This window comes from Lissotriton vulgaris, chromosome 1_1, assembly GCF_964263255.1.
Source record: "Lissotriton vulgaris chromosome 1_1, aLisVul1.2, whole genome shotgun sequence".
NCBI lineage: Eukaryota > Metazoa > Chordata > Amphibia > Caudata > Salamandridae > Lissotriton > Lissotriton vulgaris.
Genome location: NC_141685.1, coordinates 1,909,578,239 through 1,909,596,082, shown reverse-complemented (window position 1 = coordinate 1,909,596,082; position 17,844 = coordinate 1,909,578,239). Strand labels below are relative to the sequence as shown.

The following is a 17,844-nucleotide window of genomic DNA, read 5'->3' as shown; positions in this document are numbered from 1 at the left end:
TACTCTGTCAGGTTGAGGCGAACCCTTTGGATGACGAGTTACCATTTTCCCTCCATCCCTACCTAGTCACTTCCAAGGGCTTTCCAGCACCTTCTGCTTGCACTGTCCCTGAATTCCTGACCGAGAGAATACGGTCTATATTGGACCACATATTTCAAAGAACTGGGTGACGGAGGGCTATCTGCTTGCATTCAATGCTGCAAGCTTGTTTTGTCCAGTACCTCTTTGTTTCTTTTTGTGTTCCCTATTAATACTCTCCCATGTCTTGGTGGGGGTGCTGAGCTGGCTTTTTGCATAGGTATCAAAACCCGTAATACAAATGTGTTTGCAGATTTGATCTTTTCAATCTAAATATCTAATATAATTTATGTTCACACAAACCTGCTGTAGCGTTAGTCAAAGTAGGAGGGAATTTACGTTCAAGAAATATCACACAGGAACCACTTGGACTAAGAACAAATTCTCCTAAAAGGGATGGAGTAATCCATAAGGTATCCTTGCCTAATCGTTTGCAGGTTACAGAATACAAGAGACCTCCAGAGTCCCTGCTCCAATGTTTTAGTTCTTTCTGGTATTGATTGTGAGCACATCTTACGGAAGCTCAAAAATAATAAATGCTCATCACTGTTCACGCTAGTCTTTAGTTGGATCTGTACAAAACGAGGGGGCACCTCACTATCACAGATGCCAGTTGAGATAATGCATGCATTTTGTTAAGTGACTTTGAGAAAGGAGCATGCTGAAAAGTCCATTTTGAAATATCCTTGTCTTTGGCAACTGAAGTATGTTCCCTTGCTCTGCAGGAATTCAACATACTATTCCTGATGTAAGAAACACAGCTCCTGAAGTATTCTTAATATCACATGAATAAGTTGGACCTGTGGGCCACCCATCTTGCTCTAATTCTTTTCTTCCCTCATTGATCTGTTTTATTTGTGAAGACTTTTTGATAGATTGAAATAATGACACTTCCTTTCCAAGAGGAAGAGATTGTCATTGTTAAGATGTGCTTTAATATGGTAGCTATGTGTGCCCAATGACACAAGAAGGATCAAGTCAATACTGATTCACATAGATTAGAGATTCTTAAACTTTTGAATACTGTAGACCACCTCTTAATCATTACAGGAGTCCGAGGACTCCTGCTGAGTCATTATTGGAATCTGGGGACCCCCCGACCAAAGCAATTTCGATTATTTGAACCACAAGTACATACTTAACAATACAAAGTCAATCATTCATCAAGGAAATACACAAATTATGAAATATTTAATTTAATTTACAAACAAATATAAACTATTTTAATGGGGAGGTTCGAGCTTTTCTAAATCCAATTGAGGCCATCCATCGTCCATACAATATTCATTTTTAAGTACTTTTACTGCTCCTATGCAAATAACTGACTAATGCATAAATCAGAAAGATTGAATGGATGAGGTTCAGGAACCACTTCAGTGGGTAAATGCTCTTTGTCAATGTTAGGCGGTTTAACTGACTGAATTGGTTGATTGCCTTACATCTTCAGCGTGTCCTGAAGCACAAGTACTGGGTAGATGGTTCTTAGTAGCAAATTGGTTGCATACACGCCCTTGCTTTGAAAAATATTCTATTGGTGAGAAGTTACCAACAGACCTTTTTGCTGCTGTAGAAACCTCTACATGGCAAGACCTGGTGTCTGGAACAAAGAGGCAATATTGGCAAGTAATGCCCTTCTAATAAGTCTTCAAAGCATCTTGTTTCACTTTTCCACTGATACTATATTGTAAGATTCAAAATTCACTTTTTTCTTGCTGGCAGTACACTGTACTTTGAGATAATCTGGGTCCCTTGAAGTGTTGCACATTTTAACCTTCTAGGAAATATTTTGTAATGTTGATTTGGTTACATTTGTAAAACCCAACTTTGATTTAAAATAACTGGCTAATTAAAAATATTTTTTCTTTGTAAAGCAATTATTATGTTTGACACCATTGTCAAGTGACCCACCCCGCCCCCTTTCCTTTCCCAATATACAATGTGAAGGACGACAATGGAACTGACTTGTTCTTTTCAAGTTGTATATGCCATATATAAATCCTGTGCTGTCAATGAATCTCGTTCAGAAAAAGACATATACTCGAACTACTAATTCAAATGAAATACTTGTTACAGTGAACAAATGTGTCTATATTTTTTTCTCAACACGGACTGCCTTTCTAGAAGCATTACACCAAAGATGTTTTTTCAGGTTGATCAGATGTTTCCCATTGACTTATAAAGGCCCAAAAGTCTGATATCTAAATTTTTCCAGTTTCAATGCTTAAATGATTTTGCATTTTTTATTTCCTTACATTTTGTTTATAAAATTAATATCCATGTTGGTGTTTTAGAATACATGCATTAATAAATTGGCATATTTTCAAACTGTTTTCTGTCATTTCATTTCAGGCCATTCAAAGACTGTAATTAATGTGGAGAAAAGGAAATCGGCATGGAACAATATTCAAGATGGCGCTTTGGAAACCTTCCCTGATACCCGTTTTTTATTTCTTATGAAATGTATCCTGTACAGTGATTTTCTTCATCTTAAAAGGATTATTTTCCATTTTTGGAAATTTAAGGGGAAAGATTTTTACCCAAAGGTACTTTATTTATTTGGAAAGTTGCACACATCATGGGTGATATGGCTAATAATTCTGTTGCATATAGTGGTGTAAAGAATTCTGTAAGTGAAACTAATCATGGAGCGGATTTTGGGATTACGCTTAAAGAACTGCGTGAACTTATGGAACTACGATCCACAGACGCATTAAATAAAATTCAGGAATGCTATGGTGATGTATATGGAATTTGCACAAGATTGAAAACATCACCACATGAAGGTAAGGACATTTTTCTGTTTTGCTTGGGTAAGTAGGATGGGTGACTCTATATTTAAACAACTTAAGCATTTTCTCTATGCTGTCATCTCAGAACCGGTTTGTTTATTCTAGGATTCGAGCCCTGCAAGGCAGGTGAATTTATGAAGTTCTAAAACAATTGCAGTGGGAGTCTGTGTAGATAGTTAATTTGTATTTACTTTTTCCTTTTCCTTAAAATGAAATTATTTTGCTCCGCAACACGAGCTAGAATGGCGTGAATAACTAATCTTTTTTTTTTTTCTTTCAACTAAAACCTAGTCTGTTAACAGTCCATTCCCAGGCTAAATAAACGTAATACCCGCCAACTGTTTTAAGTGGATATTTTGTGGAATCGAAGAAGCCATTTAATGTTTTTTGTACTTTGATGACTTTATTTGTACTGCGACTTTATTTTAATATGTTTTGATCAAGGATGCGGAAATTTGGTTTTCAAAGTCCAAATTATTGCTTTAATTCTTATGTTTTTAGTCCATTGTTTTGAAAATGGAATGGTTTTTACCATTCCACAGTTGGCATAGGACTGAGTGATGTAAATGTTGTATCGTACATGTAATTCCTCTTCTTTACAGTTGATTGTCTGATGCATTAAAAATGTTTTTGTAAGTATTTGTGAATGTCTTCTCCATTGTTGTAATGCCAAAGATTTAATTAGAAAGTTTCCATAAGAAGTGGTACAGTAGAATTAAGTGAAAACCTGTTTGAAAGTGTAAGCAATCTCACTGCCCTAGCGGTGAGTTGATAATTCTGTGTAGTTGGCTAGCTAAAATGGAAGGATATAAACATTTATAAGTGCAAGCATCAATAGAAATGGGCAAAAGTGCTTTAGTATTCATTACCATTGTTGAGCAAGACTGATCAGCTTCATGTAGTCCTTGCAATTGAAAGTGGAAGATAGCCATTCTACGACTGAGCAAGAGTGTTTCTCAACTAGCCGAATTGCTGGTATTATTACAGTCACTTAATCTAAATTATTTCTTCATAGGGAGGGTAATATTCCACATGCTTATAGCTTCCTTTTTCTCCATGCCTCCCACCATTTTTACCAGAAATGTGGCACATAAGTTTGAATGCAAATTTCTGTTTCACCAATTTTACTTGCTAAGGTTAGAATGCCTGTTTATCCATAAGAACATGCACAGACCACTGCAAGTGGCGGCAGCAGCTTCTTCGTAAGAGGCCGTAGATCTTTGTTTACTCTGCCTTTAATCTGAGGCAGCTCAGTCACCCTCCCATTTCGCCAAGTTAATTATTATTTTCCTAGAAGTAGACCCTTGCATCCATTTAATATGCACCAAAGTGCTTCAATACTTGAGTAATGGCAATTCAATAGAAAGTAAAATGTTCTGAGTTGTCTTACTATTTAGATGGGGAGGGCCAAGATTCACAATAAAGTATGACCATTTTTGTGTTCAGGTTGAATGGTCCATTATAATTTCAAGTTGTTAGTGTTTCTAAATGGATATGTCAACTTCTTGTGGGCAACAAAACATAAATTCTAACCCCAATAATTCTAACCCCAATATTATACAATTAAATTAATGTAGGGCAGCACAATATCCCCTGTTTAATTTGGGCACAGTGACACACAGCTGTTATTACCAATATGTTCAGTTTTTTATCTAATATGCCAGTTTGAAAAACATTTTGCCAGAATGTCACTCCTGTCCTTCACGCCATGGTTTTTGTTTTAGTCTTCTCTGGTGCGTCAGACTTTTTTTTTTGTTTTTTTGTTTGATTCATTTAAGGTATGACAGAGAACCAAAAGCATGTTGGTTTAAAATCAAGGAGTATAAGAAATGTATAGGTGCATCTTACAAAAATCTGGTGAAGGAAATTGTAGACCGTCCAGTAGTAGGAAACTGAAGCAGTTTCTTTTGGCTTTGCCTCTGTTGAACAACAGGCATTGTTAGATGTATTTAGTATATTTTAGTACCTATTTGACTAATTGTTTTCCCTTCTCAAAGGTAAACATTTTGCATTCACTTAACAGTATACTTCATGACAAACAGAACTACTAATTGGCGTTAAATGCTGTCTTTCCTACATTGTACCTAGTATGCCTCTCTCCAGTGTCCTGTGGTGGATTTCCCAGTCTTTTCCATTAATGTGGACATACTTTTTACTTTCCGAGTTAATTTGGTTCACTAAAGTTTATCTCAATAATTGGCTGTTTTGTTAGCTGAAGCATTACTGGTGGTTAACATTTTTTTAATAGCTTTTGAAAGTCACATTAATATTTTCAATTTACGCTGTACTGTTGAATTGTCCTGTTCCAGTTAATTTAAGTGTGCCAGGTTCATTTGTGCTGTCTTCCTACAAACTGCTTTGAGTGTCCTTGCAAGAAACATTGTACCTTCTACATTTTCAACCACTTTAGACTGTTTCATTGGTTGCCTATGTCATCTGTTGTCTGTGTTCTGCTTTAGATTGGCTGCTTTCCTCACGATCTACTCGGGGTGGAAGTTCTCACTCTACCCAGAAGCATTTTATTTCCTAGTATGTTTTGAAGCTGCCTGGCTTCATTCACTTCCTGAGGGCAATCCGCTTGATCAGGTGCTGTCTGTGTGCCTTGTTCACATATTTTATGAATTGCTATGTTCTCACTTTTATTTTAGTTTTGACTTACTTTGCCTGTCACCGCAGATGCTAAGGGCAGTTGGCGCCTGTCCGCGCCTAGTTCCAGAACACCTGTCCGGCAAACTCCGGAAACTACTCAACTAACTGGGTTGTTCGCTTTGTACACTTAGGGCAGGTTTTGCACCGGCATCACTTTTCAGCCACTTGAAATTTGCAGCACTCTTATATGAAGAGAATATGGGTTCTGTTTTCCCTTTACTGACTTCACACTCTGCAGAGGATCTGCAGGATATAAACATATGATCCCAAAGCCCTAGCTAAATGCTTTCTTATTAACCCATGTTCTCTGGTTAAATACCTACTAGAGGTATTTGATTTAATTGAGTCGTATGATACTGACACTGTTTTTCTTACGAAAAAATGTTTGGAAAATACCTTTACCCCGGACATTGCACAGCCGTTCCACAAGTACTAGTTAGAGAAACATGGGGGTGGCCTGGCTGTCGTTTCCAATTCTTCCTCCTCCTGTATGCTGTTCATAGCACCTGCTTCTCTCATGCAGAAACTATGATCTGAAAGCGTCATCTTGGCTCCACTTTACTATTTAGCAGTTCTTGTTGATATTGGCTCTAGATAATCAACATTCTTGTAGTCCACCCCTCACTGATTTCCTTGGTCCATTCTTACTTAATTTTCCCAACTTTTTAGTATTGTGGCTTCAATTTTCATCAAGAAAATTTGGCAAACCCAGATTTGCTTGCCCTAATAGTCACTTAAACTATTAGGGTCATTTAGTTGGTCTCTGCCACCTCTGCCATGGCCAGCCATTTGCTGGATCCACTCTTTTCCAATATTATTGAGTTCAAAACTCTTCAACCTATCCCTCTGGAATGGACGGATCACTCTGCTGCCCCTTAGGGCATTTTACCTCTCTCCATCATAAACTACAAACTAAGACTAATACAGTATGTCCAACATCAAGTGCGATTAGCTTTTACATTCTCTCGTGAGCCAAGCAATCAATCTTAATCAAGGTATAGTCTTGGCCGCCCAGCAATTTCACAACTGGGTCTCTGATTCAATCTAATCTCTTCCACCATTCCAGTCAAAACTGCCCTTTTGCCGTACTATTCCTCCTCCTCAACGTGGTATATTGAAGAATTACTTAAGACCAAGCACAATTGCAAATGTTTGGAACAGGTCTGGAGACACTTGTATGAAACAAATATGAAACCAATATGTATAACGCAACATCAAGAAATAGCATCTCATCTAATGTGTAAACTGCCACTGTCATAGATTTGCAATGTCTCCTTTCCCACCCACGTGTGGACTCAGTTCAGTACTCCAACGATGAATGTGAAAGACAGATTATTGTAAACCTGCAGAAAACTACTCCATGTATTAATAAAATAGTTATTGCTTTTGGGTTACAGTAACAAACCTATTTTGTTGTCCAAGAAGACTGAACACTTTTTACTTACAAAGTATTTATTTCTACCCAAATAACCGGTTTCTCAGTACCTAAAAAAAAGCTGCACAGAATATTATGAAAACTGCAAGAAAGCACATTATAAACAACCAGAATAAAATGAACATTTCTAGGATGGTTAAATATCATCTAGAGCCTAACATACACTAAGAGCATAGAAGGCAGAGCAACTTGCAATCTAGAGTTTCTTAGGGACTTCATACCTTGTTGACAGCAAAAAACGCTGCAGTAGCAGTCTTCCTCCGAAACTTGGCTTTATCTGCTTCAGGCGAGATGTAGCATCTGCAGAATGCACTGGCAGTAGGTGAGAACGTCTCTGGCAGAATTCTGTGCAATAGTCTGGGCGAATGGCCTCTGCTGACAAGTGATCTAGTGGTAGTCCTTATTTACAAAATTGTATCAAAGTGGAATTTCGGACATCCGTTTAGGAATGTCTGACATAGATTATGCGCATCAAGGTGTGCGTCCCCCACATTTACTCTTGAATTTATAAGGTAAAAGGACATCAAAGCAAACTGCTCTATTTCAGTTATGTGTCTGTATTTGTTCTTTTTTGACTTTGACATGAGGAAAAGTAAATACTTGTCCCAGACTAATGTTGCATAAGGTGTTTTATCTGTCATTAGTCGAATGACTTGACACTTCATAGTTCTTAGAAAGATACGGTCAGATGACGTCTGCATCAACTGGAAGACATGAAATGATTTTTTTAAAAACCAGGGAAGATGGCTGGTGACTTCAATTGTCTAACATTGAAAAGATGGCGATTTCCAATAAGATGACGTCCCTACCTACATAAAATGGTTAGATCTCAGGGGCTTTAGGTTTCCTCCAAGCTGCTAAAATTGTCTAGCACAGAGAATCCATACATGTTGTAATTCTTCTAAGACTATATTTTCTATTGTCAAAAACCATCTTGCAGCCACTGCCTTCTCTAACTGTATTCCTCCCTCCAAAGAATTGTCAAAATTGGGCCTCCTTTTTCCAGAAAAACATCTTTAAAATATATGCTTCTTTTTCTTCTCAGCCTCCCCCATTCCCCCATATATAATCTTCTTTCTTTAAACAGCACCTCAAGTCCCAAGTCTTCCTCTAAATTGGTAGATTTTACAGAACGTTAATTCCATGAGACATTTGCACTGATGCAGCGCATCAGATCGGGGTCTCCCTTCGAGCCCTGTACAGCTCTTAGTCTCCCTTGATGAAGATGAATTTGGTCCTTTCTTAAGGGATCTTTGTAACCTTTCTCTGTGTTCATGTTCTGTTCCATCTGCTTGGAGACATGCATAGGTCAGGGCCTTGTTGAAAAAAAAAAACATTCAGCTGATACAGAAAAACTCTTTTATCTCCCCTGGCTAAACTATTGGAGAAGGTTGTGAGCAAGAAACAATCCACTTTCTAAAGTCTAATGTACTGTTTGAACCTGCCTAGCCTGGTTTCTATGCTGGTTATAGCACAGAAACGGCCCTCTTAGCATTGATTAAAGACCTTAAGATACTTCTACAAAGCAGTCATTCTATGGCGCGGGTCCCTTTTGACCAGTCTGCCTCTTTTGACAGTCTCCCACCCTCATTCCTGGCCTTTTGAATATTGACAACTGTAAAAAGAAAAAAAAGAAAAGCCCTGTTGTGGTTTGGCCGTATCTGTTTCCATTCGGCACCCTGTAAGTTATATGTGGGGTACCTGAAAGCTTATTGTTCAGCTCCCACACATAGTCATCTTTTATGTGAAACTTCAGATTACCGTTATTGGTTGTTCAGTATAGGCATCATGTTCTAGGCAGATGATAACCAAATGTAGTTTTAGATCTCAGAGGACCACATAATAATGGCATACTCACCCTTCTAAGAAGTCACTGACTTGATGTCCTTGAATTTTCTAATAACCACACTAACAATACCAAAATCCTCTTTTTTTTTTGCAAGGTGACATAAGAATGTCTTTTTCTGTTAGACCCCCCATTAGCCAGGCTAAACATTAAAGAAATATTCTTTAACTTTGAAGCGTCTATAGCACATTTTTACATCACAATTTACATACCATGCAGAAGGTGCATTTTGTTATGGTGCTTGAAAACAAGCCATATAATTTCCATAGCTCTGTTTTGTTACTCCCTAGTAATTTTCTGCTTGCTCGCCTGTACACTTTCCCTGAAATACACTTTACAAGACTCAGGCTACAGTGGGACATAGGAGAAATGACTCTTTCATTGATCAATGGTCTTTTAAAGACCTGTAAATACTATGTGTGCGAGGTGTCGGCCCCAGCCCGGCTGAAGGAGGTCTAACAGAAAAAGAAAGACAGAAAATAAATATAAAAGGCAAGAATATCTCCTTGTTCATTGTACTACATAGGCTGAATGAATCCGATTATACAAATTGTGTGTGCCTCATTAAGTTAAGTATTGCTGTAGAAATACCTAGTTATAGACTTATTTGTGTCCCGCCCTTGGAACATAGCTCTTGTCCCATCTGCTTTTTTTTGCCCTAGCTGTGTATGCTTCTACAGAAGACATGCTAGGCAGGCGCACAACATCCATAAGGCTGAAAGGACTTTAGCTCGACCTAAACACCCCCCCCTCTAACCCTACCCCCAACACCACTCTCACCCCACCCCCACCCCCCCAGTAGTCTTCCATAACCCATGTTCAGCTTCCAGGACAGACTCAGTTCTTGAACTGCCTTTGGTTGGGCTGGGGCTGGCACCTCAATCACATTCAAATTATTCACTAGTCTTTAAAAGACTGGTCAGAAAACCCTCCCTAAATCAAACATGCTTTGAACAAAGAGATCTTTCTAATGTCTGGCAAATAACATATTGTTTTAGTTAGATATGGAAAGATCTGCTTTAATACAAATATCTACTTTGGAGTACAAACATGCATATATTGTTAACTCGCCCTTGCCTTTGAAACTTCTCATCATCCCAAGCTTCTACATAGACTTGAAAAAAATCAAAGTGCCTGTAGCGAGTTAGCGCAGATGGTATGTGTTCTATTAAGTAGATTATCATCTCACTTTAACCTTTCAGGTCGTTCCTTTCAATTCACAACTAATGCACCAAACAGTTCTACTACCTCTTTAACATGTCTTGTCTCTTTCGGACCTAATCTCCTCCTGCAATCTCAACTGTTACTGTTATTCAGCTAATACACAAATCAAGTTTAAGTATGAAAGGCCCTTGGACTTTGACTCTTATGTAAATGGACATTGCCTTAAGTGGTTAAATAAGCAATGACCTGATACACAGCACCAAGAACAACAGCAAAAATATTGATATGTGGCAAATGGACCAAAAACCACCCATCAACAATATGGCCTCCGTAACTAGGCGTGCCACCAAACAACTGGGCCCAAGGGAGTTATCCTACTGGCTAATAAGAAAGATAGCTTTTCCCCTATTGTTTGAAATGCTGGACTCTCATCACTTGCTGAAAGTGTTAGCCCCCTTCGAAAGTTTGGTCTAGTTGCGCCCTTGGTGCTGGAACGTATACATTTTTCTTCCTGCGTGGGTCTGGATAACTTGGTGTTCACTCCTCACTGTTTTTTCTCTGCTATGTTTATTTCTCAGTATCTGTCCCAAGCTTGGCATCTATGATGGACTTTACACAGCTTGGCTCCACACACCCTGCCTGATCGCACTCTGTGTGTTTACATTCTTGCAGTTTTCCGTTGTAATCGCATTTCTATGCTACGTCTTAGTTGACTAAATGTCTTGCCCTGGACTTTTCTGATTGATTGCACAGAACTTGGATGGACTCGAGCCAGTGGGTGTTTCTACACCACCGCTTTATGTCTGTGCCACAACTTAATTTATCAACTTTTATGCACTTAGTTTATTGTTATAAGGTCTCTTTCATTTCGAGTCTTTTTTACTTCTGAATTTGGATTACATAAGAATGAAGCAATAGTAAAGCAAAAGAATGTGCTGAAGTATCTAAAGCATGCGTGTAACTGTAGTAGCACTTTACATTCCTTTATATTCTGAATGAAAGAAAATGATCGGCTATGCTGCTTCTGTGGTAAAGTGCTCTAATGGCCCGGAGCCAAGTTGGCGTTGTAGGAAAACGAATGTTAACTTTACAGTGCTTGACCTCTATATTTTAATTTATGTCCCATGCCCACCCTGCCTCTTCCACATGCTTGAGTCCTTTCCCCTAGATTTCTTCGTTGTTGCCGCGTTGTTTGCTGCTGGGTCTTTGGATAAATCCAACAGCACTCGAATGCACGCCCTCATGCGGGGCGGGCGCTGCCTACTTTCTTCACTCCTCAGTGTTGTTTTCCACTGCCTCCCGTTCATTATGTTTGTATTTTTTGTAACATGTTTGATATGAATTACTGGACTGACTTTCCTGTGCTGTTTTTTTTATTTTAATTCCCCTTTTTGAATTCTCGCGCCTTGTTGTTTTATAGTTTGGATAATCTAAAGGGTGAAATAAATTGCACTATTTTATTTAAAGTTAGTTAAATAATTGTTAAAGGAGCCTCTTTAGGACAGTGTATTTCTCCAAACTTTATTTCTTCAGAATGTAAAATGTGGGTAATTTGTGTGCATTGCTTGTGTCTATTCCTTCATACTGGTGCTCTGAGGGAAACTACATGTGCAAAACATGTGTAGATTCGCTGCTAACGACTCCCAGGCATGTTAACCACATTAGAATAAGAAATTCCCAACGGAAGGGCACTTGCTAGGAATAATGAAACTTAATGTAGATGATATTTGTAACTTTTTCGTTTGTAGACCTTGTGTGTTTGGATGTATTCATTTCTACTTGTGAGGCCATCAGTTTTATCACATTGATTCGGCTCCTGTGCAGATTTTTCAGCACTCTTGTCAAAATGTATTACTTTTTTCAACTAAGAGATGACGGATAACTAAGGATTACGACTCTTGTCATTGTAAAACAGACACCAGAAACTACAACAGTAATTAGTCGGGTCATTAATCTATTGACATAAAACATGCAATCGTAACAAACTACCTATTTGTGGAAACAACATATGAAGATTTACAAGATGCGCTTCAACAATTTTCCATCAATGTGCTGTCATTTTTAACAAGAAGCAAGTCACATAACGGCAATTGCGTCTAAGCTAGGAAATACCTCTGCCATTTTAATCAATTTTTAATTGCATTGTTTAAAATAATCCACAAGTGTAGGTAATTTACTATGGATATCTGACAAATGCAGATTATCATAAAGCATATTCATTTGGACATTTATTGCAACCTGTGAAAGCTTGTAAAGCTGCCACCTGCCAGCACAGCCAATAAACCATAACACTTAGTATGGCTCAAACAATTGGAGAAATCGGGCTTCCAGATAGTAAAGCCCGCGTTCACCCACCCCTTAGGCATTTTGACACTAACAGATATTTATATTCACCAATCTCAATGATACTCCCTTTATCAACGTCAGATGGCATGAAAGGCTGAGTAGGTCTCTGCTGGATTTGAATATGCAGCCATAAGGTAAACCAATATGATGTGGAGCTGAAGCATTAGTCCATTGAGCCACCCTACTTTAACAGAAGCATTCAGGCCATAGTTGTATTTACTACAAGGCAACTTTGCTTTACGCCATAAAGCTGTGCTTACCTCTTTTCCTGGGAATCGCATGAAAGGAAATATATAAAAAATATTCACCACTGACGATCCCTCAGGTTGTCCAAGTAATCCATTAATATATCATTCTTGTGAATGCTCCAATATTGTTTGGAGGGGTTTCACTAACAGACTTATTGTAGTAACCACTTTGAAGCAGGCATAGATCATTTCCACCTTCAGAGTACACTCTCAACCCATACATTGGAAGTAATGCAAACTGCTTTGGCAAGATACAAGCCACTATGAAATTGTGTTGGGTCTGTCTAATATGCGCAATACCATTGGTAACTGACTGAATCCCTCCCCCCCCTCCCTCAAAAGCACCATAAATATCCGAATAAAGAAACTGGCTTGTTGGTTTTCATGCAATATTTGTCATCTCTCATATCTGTGCTATAATGTTCATTATAAGTGATGGTTATTTTTACATTTTCTGCACCATGCACTCTAATTCCCATCCTCTTAATGGCACTTTGTACAGAGAGCTGCACACCATGAAGGTGTGCTCTGCTGACCTGATCTCAAAAGAAGCAGCACATACCTTACCCATAACAGGCCATCCAAGTGCTACAGCTGAATTATGTTGTAAAGGAAGCCCAGTAGCTGTACTGTAGATTATAAGGTTTATTAGATTTTAGTTACAAGTAGATAAGTAGATAGCTGAACCCCACCAGGAGAAGCATCCTTGCTGCTCAGCCCATATCTTCAACTGACACTCAATCCAAACACTCAACGTTCTACATGACCTCAACACACTGGCTGAGCAGCAGGGACTTGAAACGCGGCGGAGGATGCATTAAGTTGCAACAAATTACTGTAGCTGTGAAGACATCTGACATCTCGGTGTTTGGGACCATTTGACCTCGAAGCTGCAGTGATGAGGATATCCTCGGGGCGTGCAAAGTGAAAATTGTTGGAGCTGGACTCTGCCTCCTTGTTGATATCTGCAGGTGAATCGCTGAAAAGGGGTCGTGGCCTGTAGGGGTCTCTTACTTCTTTTGGACAGACGACCAGCACTTAGTCTTCAAGTGTTCTTTGTGGAAGGGCCCTGTAACTGTTTCATGGAGCCTAGAGGGCTTCGGACAGTCGTATCCCTACTTGCCTGATGTATGGCTAAATAATGCAGGAAGCTGAAGCTTGAGGGTGAGATGTGCACTGGGTTCCATGCTCCCCCTGTGTACACGTTATGACCAGGCACTGTTTATGACCATTCCAGTAGTGGTCATCGATGAGCTGAGCTCCAGGCCTGGGGATGTAGCTGCACTACAGTGAAATTCTTGCTGCGTGAAGCAGAGGTCTATCACTATACCAGACTTAATTGTTGGGAAGTTTCTCCAGGCAGGGCGATGCAGCACTGGATTGTTGTTTCCCCTGGGTGGAACCAAAGAGTAAGCAGCTACAGTAGTTGCTGATTGGTCCACCTTGAAACTCATTGTGGCGGTTCCTTCAGCTGCTGTCTGGTAGATGGTTGTCTTATGGACTAGCGTGGTAGAGACTGGCAGGCATCCTGCGTGCATGAGGCATGCCTCCCACTAATTATGCCACCACTGAGGTTCCATGGCACGATCACCAATATCCTAGTCAGAAGGTGACGTCAGTCATTTTTATGTGGTCTGTGGTGATGATTTTTGGCCCTGTGAAGCAACACTGACCCAGTTTGATTTTTCTCGCAGTTGGTGGCAACATGACGGTTGAAAAGGTGCTAAGTACATGTTAGAGAGTTGAATTGCTCTGTTTCCTCAATACTACCCTATCCCCTGGTTACCGGGGTGTGAGATAGACCACACAGTAGAACAGGCTTTGGTGGAGAGAAAAGTATCAAGGTGTTGCGAGCTGGTCAGAAATAGCAGAAGCTTCCATTTGCTAGATGGTAGGGGCAAGGTCAAGCAGAGGATAAACAGCAGAAACTGGGTGCACCCCAGTATGATTTTGTGGCCTCACTGCTCAAGGACACGAAATCGCGCCTATGGACTATTGATATAAAATTTGAAAATCTGATAGATTTTTGAAATGGTAAAAATAAAAACCTGGAGGAACTCTCACATTCTGCAAGAGGTGGAAACAAAATGCATGAATAACATGGAATTTTGTGGAACGCCTGCTGGACTCCTTCTTTGCATGAGAGGCTTTTTCACAAGTATTTATTGTCGAAAGAACACATAGTTCATTGGAGCCTGGAATTCGCAGAGGTCCGAACTAGACTCATAATTGCTCGTTCCCTCAATTAGAGGGATAGGGATGTGGTCCTTAGCTTGAACGGGGCTGACACTGACCTCCTATAATAATGGTTCCCCCATCACGTTTTATCCAGACTTTACTTTAGCTGTGATAGAATCTAGGAGATAATTTCTAGAGATCAATAAATTGCTGAGGAAGAAATCCTTTAAGTACTCAATGGTGTATCCAGCCGAATTGAGCACAATGGAAAGGAGCATGCTTTTTTGTTTTTTTTACTCTACTGGAGCTTCCACTGAAGGTCATTAAAGCGTTCTTCAAACCCAGGGAATGGTCAAGATCTGGCTCTAGCAGCCCAAGCTTTTCCCCTGATAACTGTAGAAAGACCGTGACAGGTCACAAATCGGATTATTGGTATCATACTCTTTAGCACACTTAGGTGAGCTCAACTGGACTGTGATTATGTTTCAGTATGTGTGCAAAATATTTAACTGTTGATGATGGGAAGTGTCATCAATGGCTAATTTTCTGTATGACGTTCTTATTAAAATCTGCTTGTTTATCTTTGTTTATTGGTTTGTGTGTTCACTTGCAATAACTATTATTTGTTGGGTGTACTGGTAGAAAGGTATATTTTCTTTAAAGTGGTGGGTAATATTAATCTCCTTAGGCCTTGTGTGTGCTTTTAGGAAATCCTTAAGCATAGACCGCAACTACAGTGATGCGTGTCACATTTATTTGAATATATATATATATATATATATATCACGCTCACTGGGGTAACCACAAGTTGAGGCACACAAGCACAAACCAGCCTTTCCCCATTAAAAGCTTTATTCGGGACACGCAGCTTTGCATCTCAGTCCGTGCTGTCACAGCATTCCGCCTGACGCGTTTCGTGATGAAATCACTTCCTCAGAGGCTCACGGAGCAGTGCTGGCCACACCCATTTTATCCCTTGGCGCATATTAACGCATTTCTGGGAGATGTAGTCCACCTTTACAGCCTTTGAATCGTTGCTCCTGCCGTGGCACAATCGAAAACCCTGGATGGGCACCGGGATGTTAAGCAGCGTGCAATGTCCAGGTATGTGCTCCAGTCAGAGCTCCTCAGATGCAGCCCCTCGGCCTCCTTCCCTTTACAGTGATGCGTGTCACATTTATTTGAATATATATATATATATATATAATGGGTGGGCGCTTCGCTAACTTTTAGGGTTGTTGTGAGAGGGGTGAGGTTTGAGATCCTGGAGGTCTCTCGTCACTATATGTTCCTATTTTGAAGTGCCGCACTGTGAGGGGTATGCCATGCACCGGACACTAAAGGCATATACCCACACAATGATCTATCCTTAGACTTCAAACCCATACGATGTTCATTATCTTATGCTCAATCATTAAAAGTACTCAGTTAAAATATAATCCCAAGAAGGTCCGTCCGGTTCTTTTTTACCTTAATCATAATAAAATTGATGTTGCTCTGCTTCAGGAGATTCCTATCCCACCAGCAACAATGTCTACTTTTGCTACCATGTGGGGACGGCCCAGATACTTTTCTTCTTATTCTAGAGGAGTGGCGTTTCTTAGACCTATAACTGTAAATTTCACATTGCAGAAATGGTGTGTTGGGGACACACAGGAATCAGTCACAATAGTGTGACCGGTTGATTCAATGCAAATGTATGTTGGCCCAAAGTTGACGCTTTCAAATATTTAGATGATGATATGCTTAAGTGTTGCAGATTTTCACCTGTTCTTATGCTGTGGGTAGATGATTTTAATTTAGTGGACATCACAGCATAATAAGTCGACCATATCTCAAAGGCCACTGTCCCAAGTGGGCCATGCAGATCCTATAGCATGCAGTTGTACCATATGGTTGTTGCTTGGAAAACAATGCACCATGCAGCAGCAGAGTAAACCTGTTATTCCACGGTGTAGAGACTAGTTCCTGTATGAATTTGTGGCTAGCTTCACATTCTCTACTGGAGAAAATTTGAGAGGTGAGCATCCTACCGAGTATCTTGTCTGATTCCCCCTTGATGCTTACATTAGCTAATTTTGCTCTTTCACAGAAGATCGGTTGCTAGAGGTTCAGAGGGACTGATCTTCCGGACCTGGTATTCTGATCCATGATAGGATTGGTGATATCGGGGTATTTTTCTTTAAAGGAGTAATACGTTTCTTAGATAGAATCACTCTGGGAAGCATTGAAAGTGTATATATTCAGGGTGTATCTATCTCCAAAGGGGCAGGTTTTCTTAAATCGCTGTGTTGACTGCTATCAGTTTTTAATTTGAACTGGTGTTTTCCAGTGCTCAGCACCAGCACTTAATTGTCAACACCTGTACTTATAACAGTCCACAAAATGGTGGCACTGTTTGTCTAACTTTGAAATGTGCACAGCAGTTGTTTAATAATTTAATATACATTAAAATGACTAATACCTGCCACTCTAGCCAGTCTTTTAGCTTTGGGTGGCATGGAGTAGTCTGAATTGTCACTTGCACAAGTGTTTTTTTTTTTAAACCTTTGTTTTTCTGTTTTGTATAAAATAACAGTGCAGTGGTGAAAGTTACAATCACAGTGGCTAACTCACAGAACAGCTCTCCACATTACAACAGGTAATCACATATAAGCTCGAAAGTGACTGGCCATGATGGTCGTCTCTGTGAAACAAACACATACCCATACCCCGCTCAGGGGACTGGTCTAGCTTCTAGCTGTAAATTACCAGTTAGAGCCTTCTGAGCTGTTAAAACTGTCACTCATCACTTGTCGTGGTAGAGTTGGCGTCCAGGAGCCTGTCACTCAAACCTCTCCACACGATAAGATAGTCTTCCCCCCCCATCTTGTCGTCACATCTACTTAGCCTCACATATACATTTCCTCCGCTAACAACCATTCCGTCACATCTCTCTGCCAATGAGCTATCTCTGGGGCGTACTATCCCATCCAGGTGATGACCACAATGCGCCTAGCAAGTACCCATGCAAGCAGCAAGAATCCATGTACCATCTTGCAACCTTTAGTCCTTTTGATGTTGGGGGGGGGGGGGGGGGGGGGATCAGGTAAGTGCAATGCAAAAAGTTGT

General features: G+C 39.9%; 1 protein-coding gene across 5 annotated transcripts in view; it reads left to right on the top strand.

The window, feature by feature from the left end:
* The window catches only part of ATP2B1 (ATPase plasma membrane Ca2+ transporting 1), a 428,175-nt gene that overhangs the window by 123,691 nt on the left and 286,640 nt on the right, over positions 1 to 17,844 (top strand). For all 5 annotated transcript variants that reach the window (XM_086919543.1, XM_086919538.1, XM_086919544.1 and 2 more), the window contains exon 2: positions 2,428 to 2,861. In XM_086919543.1, coding sequence (XP_086775669.1) covers positions 2,654 to 2,861 — 208 coding nt within the window. In that variant the 5' untranslated portion in view covers positions 2,428 to 2,653. The remainder of the gene's footprint in view (positions 1 to 2,427; positions 2,862 to 17,844) is intronic.